This window comes from Phalaenopsis equestris, unplaced genomic scaffold (genome assembly GCF_001263595.1).
Source record: "Phalaenopsis equestris unplaced genomic scaffold, ASM126359v1 Scaffold000107, whole genome shotgun sequence".
NCBI classification, from domain to species: domain Eukaryota; kingdom Viridiplantae; phylum Streptophyta; class Magnoliopsida; order Asparagales; family Orchidaceae; genus Phalaenopsis; species Phalaenopsis equestris.
Window position 1 is genome coordinate 40,747 of NW_018164549.1, and position 15,120 is coordinate 55,866.

Consider the following 15,120-nt stretch of genomic DNA (forward strand, 5'->3'; position numbering starts at 1 on the left):
CAAATATATTAGGAAGATGAAACTATCTACTCAATAGACAATCAAGGTGCTTCTCCACGAGACTGCTGTAATTTCTCTATTCAAATCTGAGAGTCAGACAAAATTTGTGAGATTTGCAGCCTCTTGAGTCTGTTGGCCAATAACCAAAAAACGCACTAAAAGTTATATGCACCATAAGCCCACTTGACATGATCAACATAAGGTTCGTCGAAGCAACCATTTCTAATACAGAAGATCAAGGAACCTCATCTTCCATAGCAAAGTCATTGTTGTTTGTTTCTTCTTATTGAAGTATCAATGAAGTCAACCGACCTCTTCTAAAAATAAAAATGTAGGAAGAAATTTTTTACTCTAATCATGTATTTAATTACATAATCTCATTTTTTGTTTATATATATATATATATATATATATATATATATATGTGTGATCATTAAATATTACTGTAATTGGGAGTTTAACCAATGTCCTTTTTAGGGTGTCATATAATAATATCTTGACCCACTTTTTAGTAAGGCCCATGTTCAACATCTTATTGCTTGGAAGTTTGCGTTTGATGCTTTGGCTTAAACTTTTGTTTGGCAATCTTCACAATCTTTGGAGAAGACTACTCAAAACATTTCTTAATAAATGTTTCAAGCGAATCACACCTAAAACGGGCAATTCAAGATGTCGAAAACTCGCCTATATGCTTTTAATCTCTAGTGGAATATATTCTTGACAATAATAGCAAAGGTCTAATATTCAATCACATTTAGGAAAGTTTGATAAGATGACGTTATAAAAAGTCAAAATCAGACGAGCTGGCTCACAAGGTTATCCGAGACGGGACTAGCTTGAGCTTGGTTTGTTAGCTGATCAAGCTCAGCTCACCAGCCACTTATCAAAGCCGAGCTTCAGTTGACACACAAGTCGACTTGCTCACTTACACCCTAGCATATTCCAAGCCCCAATTTATACAAGTCTAAAGGCATAAAATAATAATGAACTTCAAATTTATGATATATTCAAGGGAAATTTACAAACATAGCACACAATTCTTATGCATTTAATATCTCACGCCTAAACTTTCATATTTACGAATATAGCACTCTGTAGCTTTAAACTTATGCATGAAAAAAATACTTCTCTTTTAAAAAGTGATAATAATATGATTTTTAATGTGATATTAGAGATTTGAGTGCTATGTGTGTAGACATGAAAGTTCAGGTGATTTTGTGATATGTATGTATACGCCCCTATATTTATATATTAGAAGAATATTTCAAAAACCTAGTCCTCAATTAGTTAGGAAACGGAACCAAACTACTCATTCTTCAGCTTGATAAACTTTTTTATGATCATCATCATCTCACTACCTGGAAATCGACCAAGGCATCCTCTAGCTGCTGCAATCTCACTGAACACACTCACAGAATCACCACCAAATGCTGTACATCTTTCACCACTCTTCTCAAGCACTGGAATGTCATTTCTAAGATCTTCACCAGCCTTCACAGATGGAATGGGGAAGGACTCCAGTGGGGTGGACATCACAATAGACTCCCTTCTCGTGCTGATAAAATCTCTCAACTTACATAGCGAAAATGGTACGGGTTCAAAGCTGTGATCGCCGTACTCCACAGGAGTAGAGTGATCCCCAGTAACACACAAGTAATATTCAAAGTTTGAAGATTTCTCAACTTGCCAGAGGAGCTTTGCCAACTGAGAAATTGCTTTGTCCACAGATTCTATGGCGCGGACTTTTAAAATGCTGGCTTTATCATGCCCGGCATCGTCAATTGCCTAAATGAATGCAGACAATGTTATAGTGTCCGAGCAAAAGGTGAGAAAAGTTGCAAGAAAAGTGTCAAGATAGTTCCCTGGCTTTTTGCAGATGGCCATCTCAGTCCCAAAGTCTATAAGAATATCAATTTAGTCCCCAAACTCTTTCAACATGAGTTGAAATAGTCGATAGAAGACAATTTTAGCCCTTATTTAAAGAGTATAAGGACTAATTTGGCATTGTTATAGACTTTGGGACTAAAATGGCCCCATGCAAACAGTTAGGGGACTATTTTGACAATTTAAAATGCTCATTACCTTGATATGAAGGAAGCCAAAGTCATAGCCATCTATTGGTCCTGGTTTATGGTCATCCTCTCCAGGCACAAAAATTGATGGACATGGCTGTAATGGTGCAGAAAGCGCCTTGGCTATTGCAGTAGCTTTAGAAGTTAGCAGTGTTCGGTAATCTCCAGTGGCCCCTGGAGCTTCAAGAATGTCAATACCTAGTGATAGACCCAGTCCTGCTATAATTTTGGTGGGAGCAACCATGCAGGGCCTCAGACCATGTTTTTTCTCGAAGGAATCAACCTAAATGGCACCAGAGAAGTGTTAATTGCATGTTCAGCACCAAAAGCATGCAAATTTTAGAAAATTATACTCAGGTAATGTTTAGACTTGTGTCTTGAACTAGCAAGCTCACTAGTAAGATTGATTATCATTCTTCACTTGTTTGGGCACGACTATCATAATCTCTACAAATAGAACACATTTAAAAAAAAAAAAAAAAAAGAAGGGATCTAATAAAAATTACCTCAATTCGAATTCCACAACCTCTCAAGAGCACAACATTTGCTATGTTCTTCCCTTCTCTTGACCGCTTTGAATTTAAAGGATGAGATACTAAAATTCGTGATATCTCCTTGGAAAGATCATTTATAATAGAAGCTGTGTTTTTCGCTTCTTCAGTATCATCAAGAGCCTCAGCTTTAAGAAGCAAGCGGTTGTCTTTCAATGGGTCGGTTCCAGATATATTTCCACTCAGTTTTGGTCCCTTCACCACAATACCACATCTATGTTCTGTGGCATATCTATTTGTAGAAAAGAGATTAGCATTGAAAACAAACATGAACAATAGATAATATATTAAAATGGCTAACCACCTATTACAATCAAAAGCATATAAATTTTCAAAAGTAACACATAGGCAAACAACAAAGGCTTTTGAACAGCAAAGTGAGCATTTGTTTTATGGATGCCCCCTGTAAGTGCCCACAAATGACCGACTTCAAGAGAATGCTTTATATTTCTTAGGCTGCGAAGAAAAATAGCAAAATTGGCAGGGGTGGAGTGAATTGTGCTGCCCCTCAAAAAATAGAACCTAAGCATTACTCATTCTTACATGCTCTCTTGCTACCTTGTGGATGGCTGCAAAATAGTTTACCTGACTCTAATTTCATATTCAGGATAAGATGGAAGCTTCATTCCATCCAATGCTGCACATAAAATTGGACCATCTTCTTCAAAATGCCGATCAGCCCTTCTATGTGTCACAATTCCAGTATTATGATCCATGGTAGCAAAATTTGACTGAAACAGAAATCACAGGACTGCGTTATATGGTTTATAGTGGCGAAAAAAAATTATAAGATAAATTAAGAACAGTAAATGAACTTTGTCATATAAATACTCCAAAATTGATAAATTAACCCTCAATTTTCAATATTTACAACAACGACCCTAGAATTGAATCAAAATTTGCAATTACTTTTTTGTTAACTCAAAATCTGAAACTAAAGCTGCAGCAATCCCTTCAGCAGTGATCAATATTTAGTCCAACTCTTAGTAAAGATGTTATATCTTTTTATCTTTTCTCCTCAAGAATTCACATACAACCCAACTAGTGTCATAATAAAACTCGAGCGCAGTCATATAGCAGCACCATAGAAAGAGCTACTGGAAGATTTTTTTTTTCGATTCAAGGACAGCTGTATGTTCAATATAAACCATGGATCCCTTCCATTGTTTAAAGAATCATCCAAGGCACACGTATCAATGCATGCCTCAAATTGAGATGCACAGAAAACAAATCGAAGCTTAAGCCCCATTGTTGCCACTGAGGTTCACACTTTTTTATTTGCAGCATATACTTGAAGCGTTATAACCTGAGGTGGCAACTCAACGAATACGTGTTTAAAAAAATTATTACATTTTTATTATAATATAATATTACTATATGACATATCATAAAATACCTAAAACCTAAATATATCTACGTTCAGTTCTATCAATAAGCACGCTCAAATCCTTATGATTTCAATCATAGCTCTGGACTGAGTCTCATACTCTTTGCTCCAACCATATGCGACGGGATGAGATCATGTCGATCTAGACTGTGAGGTCATCTTTGACCATGAGAACTAGCAAGTACAGATTATAGTGAGGATGCACAATCGCGCGAGATCATCTCCGAGACCAAGCGGGAGGACAAGCTTCTAAGGTTTTTTTTTTAATTATTTCTTATTATAAAAATAAGAGCCTTTTTTATTATGCTTGTGGAGTTAATTTGCAGACCTTAAATTGTGTAGAATTTTGAGTATTTTTCAAAGCAAAATTTTGATAGCATCTAAGCTTTTTTTAGGATTATATTAGAGAATCAACTACATTGCATGAAACAAATTTGCTTCTAAAATCCTATAAAAAAAAGATTGTTCTTAGATATAAAAATCAATTAAGTCATAAGAAAAGTGCCTGAAGAAAATAAGAATAAATTTGAGATGGAAGAAATAATCAAGTCATATGAAAGCAATTGATATTTAAAGCATTGTTAAAATATAAATATATATATATATATAGATATACATATTGAGATGGAAAAAATACAATATGGTCATTTATTTGAGTAGAGTGCAAGCGAAAAATTAATTCACTTATATTGCATGGAGTTATCATTGACCTTATTACTTTAAAATATAGAAGTAGAAATAATTAATTTGATATTATAGATGAATTTGTTCTTTGATATATATTCATGAGAAATAAAGAATTTTTATAAATATTGAAGTGTGAAATCTTATTCTTGCTTAAGATTGGACGAAGATCATATTATATAGTCTCCAATATTAAGAAATTGGCAAAAAACAAATATGGAACACGCCTTGTAATCATTATTTGATAACCATGGTTAGTCAATATTGATAAAGATATCATGAAATTTTTTTAAGGGATTGGTAAGAGGCTATTATACGAGCCTCCAGCCACCCCTAATGTGTCTAACAATTCGAGTACCACCTCCTTAAGGCCAACTACGTCAAAGGGGATTCGAACCCCCGAACTGAGGGGCCTTGTACTGTGGATGTCAACCAACAGGCCGGGTATGCGATACAAATGATATCATGACATCTATAACATTATCTGTTAGATTTCAAAATGAGATTAATACTTAAGATTCATTTAATTACCTTGAATTATTTACTTTTAAGAAATTTTTTTCATAATGTTACTAGCATTTTGTTATTTATTAGAATGAGTGGCGGAGCTAGAAAACAGTTCTAGATTGGAAATATAGCAATCACGTTGAAGTGCCACAAGAAGTGGAAAGAAGGGTTATGATTACTCGAAATGTAAATAATGTAACAAGTGAATTACTAGCGGTGTTATAAGGCTAGAGGATCATTTAGCTTGCACGCATCTAAATTTCAAACAATGTGAGAAAGTGTCACATAATGTCAAAAAAAAAGTGCAAATTAATTAAAAAATTACAACATCTAAATAGAAATAACTCAAAAATATATATATAAAAAAGATATGAATAAGAATAGCTCTTCATTGGTTCCCATAAAGATGAGTCCAATATTAAAAGTTATTTTTTATTTTATAATAAAAAAGCTCGAGGAACGAAAAACATGTTTGTTTTGAATTTGAGAATGAAACCCATTCAGTGTAATTAAGAGTCCTACAAGGTTCTTCAAGAATTAATATGCATCACTCAATTAGGAGCTATAGTCAAGGACTAGCTATGTCTCACATGAATGTGCTTTGCAAATGGTTATTGGATGAGTAGGTGAGAATAAGGATAATGATGAATAATGAAGTAAAGCAAATGCGAGCAAAAATATCAAATAGTTGACTAGACATTAGACAAAAGAGCATTTTAAATATATGAAATTATATTTTTAAAATCCGTAGATACAATTGATTTTGTTAAAAATGCACACAACTGCTCTTTAAAATACTAAATGAAATTGTTAAGAAAATAGAAGAGAGCATTATTGTTCAGGAGGTTACAGATAATGCAAGTGTCTATAAGATTGTTGGATGATATTAATAGAGAGGCATTATAAGATTAATGTACTGCACATTAATTTGATGCTTGAGAAGCTAGAACAATTGTGGCACCATAAAAATGCATTGCTCAAAGAAAAATAAGTAAATTTATTTAAAACCATTCCTAGGTATTAGCTTAACTAAAGAGTTGTTATAACATGTGGAGACCTCTTTTTTTGGGGATTTGTGTGTGTGTGTGTGTGTGGTGTTTGTGTGTGGGGAGGGGGGGGGGGGGGGGTTTGTATACATACCGACTAATTTCTATGCATTTACGTATCTAAAGCCTAAACTTTTTTTTTATTATTTATACCACCCAAAATTTTCATTTCACATAAAAATATCACTTATGACTTTTAAAAAGTGAATACACCTTTTCATGCATAAGTAAGATGGTGGCATATATGTAAAAATAAGTCTTAGATATGTAAATACATAAGAATCATGTTGTATGCATGTAAATCTTCCTGTTTTTTAAGCCATGCTAACGAGTAAAGACATAAGTTTATGGATAAAAAAACTTAGACGAAAGCAAGTGTAAAAATTATAATAAAAGATAATTTGTTTACGATAGATTCGTTATGATTTTAAGATCATAGAAACTTCGGTGAAAGTGTTATGAATAATTTTTATGGTAAGAATGCTTCAACTATGGATTCGTCTATAATGCTATAAACAAGAAAAAAGAAAGGCTAAGAGATTGAAAGAACAAGAAGTTGCTTATACCAAAATATGAAAAATTATAGATGAAAAATAGGATCATCAATTATATCAATATTTACATAGCGCTGCATATTATTTGAACCTTTAAAATCATTATGACAAAGACCTCCATGACGATAAAAATTAAGAATGAATATGCATTAAAATATTTTTCTTTGAGGTTGACTATCTTAAACCTAATAATAATGGAACATATTAATTAAGAGCAACTCAATTATGCTACATAATATGCTCTCCTATAAATTTGCATCACTAATAATTTTATATCCAAAAATTTATATTCAAGCTTTCTGCTTTAACATATACGTATAATTTCCTTTTCATTCTATTCTAGAATACAGGTTGTCATAATTTGACAATAATGTGGTTGAACTTGAAAAACTTGTAATGAAGATTCCCAATCTTACTTGTATAGCATCTGCATGTGAATGTAAATGAAGGAATGTTCAACCAAGCACAAAAATAAAGAAATTATTTGCAACAGAATAAATAAACAAATTGGTTTATATAATGTTTAATAAAAATTTGAAAGATGGACACATCAAGTTGAAGACAGAAAGAAACAAATGATAATGGCATGAATCTTTTGGTTAGTGAAAATGCATTATTTAATAACAAACGGATAACGCCAAAAAATAATGAATAATTTGCAGTTGAAGATGAAAGAACAGACTTAAATGGCGATGTATGCTATTGATGAAAGAGCAACAAAATTTTGAGTAGTTTCTACTTCACAGTCAATTAAAAAAAATGCATACTATATGATTAAAGCTTAAAATATTCAAAAGACAACTTAAATATAATTGATTACTTAGCTGTGTTATTGATCTGTTATTTTATATTAAATTATATTAGATTCAACATTAATAGATCTATGGAATAAGAAGAAAAATATAATTATTGAATAAAATCTTGAACATAAAAATGACATAGAATCAGAGGATAATAGAATTATCATATATGATGACTCCACTAAAGATGAAGAAAATGAGCAAAAAGTCGCTATGAATCTTATCCCATGGCGTATTTAAATTGTAAATGAGTGCTTATCTTACATCTCCTTTCAAACATTCATTTTGCATTATTATTTAAGATTGAGATGTGTGGTATGCATCTTTACGATCAACTAAGTAAACATGTCAATGGTTTATGTAATATTTATGAATTATTTTAATTTTATGAGTTTTTACATCATTTTTTAATCGAGTCTTACACCTTGATCAACCTCAAGACTTACCTCTCATTTCACTAAGATAAAAGACTTCCATTCCTAATTTTGGCTTTTTAAAATATTTTTCATTCATAAATTTTAAATTTTTAAGAAACCTATTTATATTCACCTAGCTCCTCTGTTTATGCCACCTAAATAGAAAAAATTATATGCATGAACATCTTCCTAAAGTAGCAATCTTTTCATTGCAGCGAGGAGATTTCCATGTTCTGAATCCACAACCTACAAATAATAAAGGATGCAATCTAGACATTGCTCAGACTGCCCTCATTTATACTCCCTTGCTATGGTCTTATATGTATAAGGGAAACTAATTAAATCCCTAAAGTCCATCACTAATCATAAAATTCATTCTTTTTTAACTTTGATCATGGTACCAGCAATTCGCCAATTCTAAAGCTCAAAAAAGAAACCAAGTAAATTAAACATCAATATAGGATTACAATTGAATGTTGCTTTAATATTTGGGAACCATCGTCGAGCAATCTACAGAATGACAGAGTAACTGATAGCTATTAAGATTTAAGTTTTAATCAAGAAATAGAAATTGTTGACAATCAACTTTAACAATAAATAGTTATCGGGCAGAAAATAGTAAATTAGTTATTGGTGGCAGAAAATAGAATGGGTCCGTAAACAGAATCCTAAATTATCTTCTTGAATGATTGTAACAGCTAGAAATGCAACAGAAATCATATCGGAAGAAATTCGCTTCGAACCTTGAAAGCTATGTCACCCGGCAACATGGCCAATCCAGCACCCATTGACTCAAAAGCACCTCGTCCTCGATAATAAATTCTAGGGTCATATCCCAACAAAGAAAGATGGGCAGTATCACTGCCACAAGCAAAACCAGCCTCTACAGGATCCATAAGCCCATTTACTCCAGCTGAAGCAATTGCATCTAAATTTGGGGTGTTGGCTACTTCTAAGGTGCTTTGAAAATGAAATCCAGGTAAGGATACATCGCCTACTCCATCAATTAACACAAAAGCCACTCTTCTTTTGACGTTCTTTGGCAACTCCATTGTTGTTATTGCTGGAAATATTATAGCTATACAGTCATTGAACCGCAAATAATCAAAGCTCTTCAGTCCTGCAATGAATTAAACAGTAGTAACAGTGTAAAAGTAGTAGTAATTGTGGCTGAAAAATCCCAACAAGAAAGAAACAGTAAAAAAATTTCTCTTTTTTAAAAACAACGATTAAGCATGAACATCTTTAGATGTCAAAAATATCAAAATTAAAATAGTTAAGAGTTAAAGCAATCCACAATGAAAGGAATGGTTGAATATTTAAGAAAAACATTAAAAAAATAAATAATGTAGCATTACCAACAATAGAAAAAATTCAAACTACATCTCCAGAGAGTAAAATGGTGAAATTGATGAATAAATAGCTGAATAAAGATCTTTTTTCTTGTGCTAAACAAGAATCAGTTAGAAGAAATTGCAATAACTGATACATAAAACAAAAAAATGTCAACCCTCTAACAAACCACATTCAACCTTGAGGGACTTTTTGATTCAATGTTATCTAACAAGCAGTGCCATTCAAAATAATTACCTCTAAAATTTAATAAGTTTGATTCGGTGTTATCTTCCTTATCGAACACGTTACATTCTTAGATTGATGTTGTTTGGTTTCATGCACTTGCCGGTAAGATTCTCCTATTTCAAATCAGACAAGATTCTAATCTATTATTTTTGCAGGAGTTCAAATTCCAATTTATTAAATATCAAATCTCTGAGATGCAGCTTTCATACTTCTACAATCAACATCCTTTAGTTAAAACAAAAAATCTCGAAAATATTATTTGACGATAATGAGACAAGTTATAGGAGAACATGCCATGAAATTTATACTCCAAGAACAACATTTCCATCACAAAAGGAGCATCATCTCAAGTAAAGGGCTGAAACTAATAAACTCAGCTGCACATTCTAACCAAATAGGACAATTGGCACATTGCTTTGTTGTAGGAGATTACGCAGACAACATTTTAGTGGACTGAATGATGTGCAAAGGGAGGTAAGGGAATAAATACCATGCGAGATTAATCCATGGTGGTTGCAAACCCCATTAACGTTACCTTCCACGCCTGAAAGAGCAAGCCATGGCTAGTAGGGCAAAGCTTTTGATAGGGCATTAGGATATTATTTAGAACAGCTCAATCTAAGATTATTCAAATTATCTCAAATTGAAATATATTATCACACAAAACATCCTTATTATTATCATTAGGGCTTGGTTGGCATCAATTTCGTTTTTTTATTAATTTTCTAAAAATAAGTTTGTTTATTTGTTTTTTTTACCATTTTATTATTTTTAAAAACAAATTGTTGTTTTTAAAATACAAACTTTAAAGTATTTTGAGTGTTTCAAAAAATAAACAACGCCACTACCAGCCGCCACCAAGCAGAGGTCATCCACGATTCCCACATCTACAAGATATGCTTAACCATGATGTCCTCGCACCAATACTGGAAACCAATACTTTGAGCGTCACTTAGGGCTGTAAATGAACCAATGCACTCAATGAACAACTTGAACTCGACTCGATCATGTTTGTTCACATTAATAAATAAACCAGCTTGAACAATTTTTTAAAACTCGGATCTTAAATGAACTAAACATGAACATAGTTGAACATGTTCATTTATTTCACGAACAAACACATTTGTTGTTCAAGAAGCAACTTGTTAAATACTCGATATGAAGCTTGAATATACTCATATTATATACGATATATTATTTAAATAAAATTTGATTTGCTAGAATTTATTTAATTATAGATTTAATAGTAATATATTATTATATCAATATTATTTTTAGAATAATTCTAAATTCTAAATTTATTTTATTATCAATTATTAACTATTTGAAAATTAACATGATGAAATTCTGAAAGAGAACATCACTTTTGTTCATTCTTTTTATTATGTAATCGGACCGTCTTTGATTTTTCTCAATTATTTCAACAATTGATTAATAATCTCACATTATGAGTTACTTTGTAATACTAGTTTATTTAATTTTTTCTGCTCTTGTTTCAATGTTTTTTTCTCTATATTAGAATTCATTCTTGTGAGAATATACTTATTATAAACACTAGATGACAGCATGTAAATTAGTTTATTTCTTATATCATATAAAATTTATATGATTTATTCAATTGTTTTTTTATTTAGATTTGTAAAATTTATATTTTTTCATATGAAAATATAAATACTCGTTTGAATTTTTAGCTCGTTTATTATCTCGTTAAAATACTAGTTTACTTATAATTAACAAATGAAATACAAATCAAGTTCAAGCATTGAAATTTAAATAAGTCAAGCTTGAACAATCTGTGAAAGCTCGACGCAAGCTCAAACCGAACATGAACAACTTAAAATTGTATCAAGCCAAGTCCAAACTATGATATACACGGCTCGGCATGGCTCGATTACAGCCCTAGCGTCATTTCTAGGAGTTAATCAAATGACCTTCTAGTCTCCAGACCGGCTAACAACTTCCACATGACACTTGAGTACCTTCAGGCCATCCACATGAACCACTTCTTCTATCGATAACAAAAATGCCATGAGTCAAGAGGCTGGCTATAAATTCGTCCACTCTCTGGTGTTTTAAACCATTTTCTAGACACTAATAAGACTTGATCACATGAATAGGTAATAGGAGCCTCCTTTTCTACTTTTCCCTCATCAACCACTATGACTCAGCAGGATGAGCTAGACTTTACTAGTATGATGTGCAATTCATTTTTTTATAATAGATCCCACCTCACCATACCATGGATGGAAGCCACAAAGCACAACCATGTAAATTGTGCCTCCTTGATGGTCCTCCTCTAGTATCTTCTATATTCTTTCACTTCTTTGTTTCATATTTATACAATATCTTCCCCTAAACTTAGACCCACATATTCCTTATCCAAACAAACAATCATTCATAGCATCTCAACTTTCTTCTTCACTTGAGCATAAGAAGTCTCTCGCAGCACATACTTAATCATCGCCTTATCTCCTTCCTCCTTAGGCAAAACCTACTCTCCAATGTAGGTCAAATGGTGCCATCCCAACAACATATCAAATGTAGTGATTCACGTAAATGCTTTCTTTTGATAGATTTGTTCAAGTATCTTATCAATTTCTCTCATATTAGGATGTCATTTTTTATTTGCATCCAATTCATGTTTATCTCTCTTTAATGAATCAATTAAGCTCCTCTAATGACATTCAGAACCCCTGAGCGACAACTTTCTACTACTTCATATATGATCACTACTATTTTCATACTCAAAGTAGCATAGACACCAAACAAAGGTAGACAGCTCTATGCCTTTGCAAGGAGACTTATCATATTTAAAGTACCATATCGGGCAATTATTTGTATGAATTTGCTTTATTTATTATTATCATTTCCTTTATTGTCTTTTCTAGTATATATATAAACACAAATCATTTTACTATGAAAATAATTGGGCAAAGAAGCAATCCTTGTCAATTCTCTCCAAGCTGAGAGAATGTATTATTGCAAGATAAAAAAAGAAAATCAATAATTTGAATCATCTTACATTGCATCAAATAGAAGAAACAGGAATCAAGAGAATTGTGCAAAAAACAGTTGTTAAATATTCCTGAAGATAGATTGATAAGTGAAGTGACAGGAATAAGCAACATACTAATCTATAAAAAGCTAAAAGGAAACTTCAATTGTTTATTCTTTTAATTGATGAGGCAATTAAAAGTTGACCGACTTCTGATCAGTGGCAGCAATGATGGCAATGGCAATGTTCGCAACAACATTAGTGGTAACAACAAAAATGACAAAGGCGGAGACGAGAACGACAATAATGACGAGTAGCCGTTAAGTTTCAGCTGCATTATAAACAGAGAAAAAAAGCAGCACCATAGAGAATGGGGAATAAGACATTTAATTCTTATAAACTAGACATTATGTCCCAATATTTTCTTAAGTAGTTTAATTTGTAATAAATAAAATATTAAAGTTTTAGTTCAGGAAGATCTACATATCTACAGCAGAAATCTATAATATTTACACGTTTAACACCAAAACTATCCTATTTACTTACATAACACCTAAATTTTTCTAGCATAACAAAAATACTTAACTACCAAAATCCCATTAAACTAAGCTTTATTTGCACCACATCTCATTTCTTCCTCTAGGGTAAAAACAAAATCTAAGTGAAGTGTATCTCATTTATTCCTTTGGGGTTTGAAAAGAAAATCAAAGTGAAGTGTGTAGCATAGCTAAAGGAGATAAGTTTATCTCGTGATAATAACCACCACAAGAAAATCAAAGTGAAGTGTGTAGCATAGCTAAAGGAGTAAAGTTTATCTCGTGATAATAACCACCACAAATCCTCCTCGTAGCGAATTCAAGCACAACTTCCTCCGTACACTCCATCCAACTTGCAAAAGGCACAAGCTGTGGTCAATGAGCATAGTGGAGCCCTCCCAATGTTTGGAGGTATGTATCAAGTTCTCAATATTTTCTCAAAGATACTTAAATTGTGTAAATTTGATATGTTTTCTTGGTTTTACTTGTTTTTGAGTGTGTAGCATTATGGGCAATGGGCAAGTTATTTTTTATTGTTATCCTCTTGAGATCAAAATTAAGCATAAAACCTAATAAAAAAAGTTTAACATTTCTTTGAAGATCATTAGAAGAGATTAGCATAGTCAAATCTTGCATGGTTTATGTTGTATGTGCGATACGTAAAAAGTTTATAGAAAATCTAAGTGTTGTTCTGGGAATTAAAAACACTATAACAATTGAAATACACATATCATCATCATCATCATCAAATTTTTCTTTCATTGCTTTCAAGTTGAATTCTTAAAAATTAAGATTATCAGTCATCCAGATTTAAATTTCACTCTTGCTTGCCCACTCATTATCTTTTTTGTTGGAATAGCAGTTCTCATCATTTCTACAGGGGTTTCGATTTGATCTCATCCTGACCTATCGCTGAATACTACTCTAGTAGCTTGCCGTTGATTGATAAATTGCATTCACGTTTTTATGCCACAAGGACTACTCTTTACGGTTATGTTTGGCTATAAGTAGGATAAAACTTTCAAATACAAACTTAATAAAACTTGATAGATCCAACATGGAAATTGTTAAAGCTTCATCAAAATTGCTTTTGAATTTAAGATTTTGGATGAATAAATTACTAAATCCATCAAAACAAGCAAAAAATTAACTAATAAGAAACTGAAATAGAATTTTTCAAACTAGTAAAAGTAGCCAAAATTTTGTTTGGAGCTGAGCATTCTGCCTAAATACTGTGAAAAAGAGGATACCATGCAGCCGCTAATCTCATTTGCTGCGGATATATAACTGACTTCTGATGAGCAAAGCAGCAGCAGCGGCCTCTTGTCCATCGATCTGAGCATAGCAGGGCTGCTAGTTCTCCGCTCTCGAAGATGGCGACAGTTTGGAGTCAAAAGAAAACCTCCGGCGCGGTTGAATATTGCTTCTTTCGTTCTCTCTTCTGCCACAGTGGAGCAGAGACGGCTTCTGCTCCTGCGCGCTCCTCCTCGGCGGAGCCCAGATGGCTTCTGCTATTGGCTTCTCGTCCTCTGTGGCATCTGTTCTCCTATCGTACGCAGCGCTGCCTACGCAAATTTTTCTGAAAAATTAGATCCGGACGGCGCACGGTTATGAGGTGAAAGTTGCATTCGGTGGCTGATTTTTTTTTTTATTTCAAGTTATAGAAAAGCTATGAGCAACTTGCACTTGCACATGAGACGACACATATATCTTTGCATATGTTGTTCATATGAAATAATTTTTCCTTATTCAGGCTATAAATTATTTCGGCTAGAAGTGCGAATTAAGAAAATAAATAAATAAAAGGGACGTTTTTATAGATAAAGTTATCACTCGCCCAAAATATATAATATAATATTTTAATTATGTAAACTGTAAATATGATATTTTAATAATCATTATATTGGAATTACCTACTTAAACTCATTTATGAAGTTTTGAATAAAAGTATTAGATGATTTAAATATTATATTTAAAGTATCGATTGTTAA

General features: G+C 32.4%; 1 protein-coding gene across 1 annotated transcript; it reads right to left on the minus strand.

Annotated features, from left to right (window-relative positions):
* Window positions 1-1,204: 1,204 nt before the first annotated feature.
* On the minus strand, window positions 1,205-14,750 carry LOC110020882 (probable 2,3-bisphosphoglycerate-independent phosphoglycerate mutase). The gene is made up of 6 exons (XM_020719154.1): window positions 14,380-14,750; window positions 8,761-9,137; window positions 3,209-3,354; window positions 2,579-2,855; window positions 2,083-2,355; window positions 1,205-1,785 (listed from the first exon to the last, which is right to left on the minus strand). Exons 2-6 carry the CDS (start codon window positions 9,067-9,069, stop codon window positions 1,306-1,308), a joined length of 1,485 nt encoding a protein of 494 aa, XP_020574813.1. The 5' UTR covers window positions 9,070-9,137; window positions 14,380-14,750; the 3' UTR covers window positions 1,205-1,305.
* Window positions 14,751-15,120: the final 370 nt, after the last annotated feature.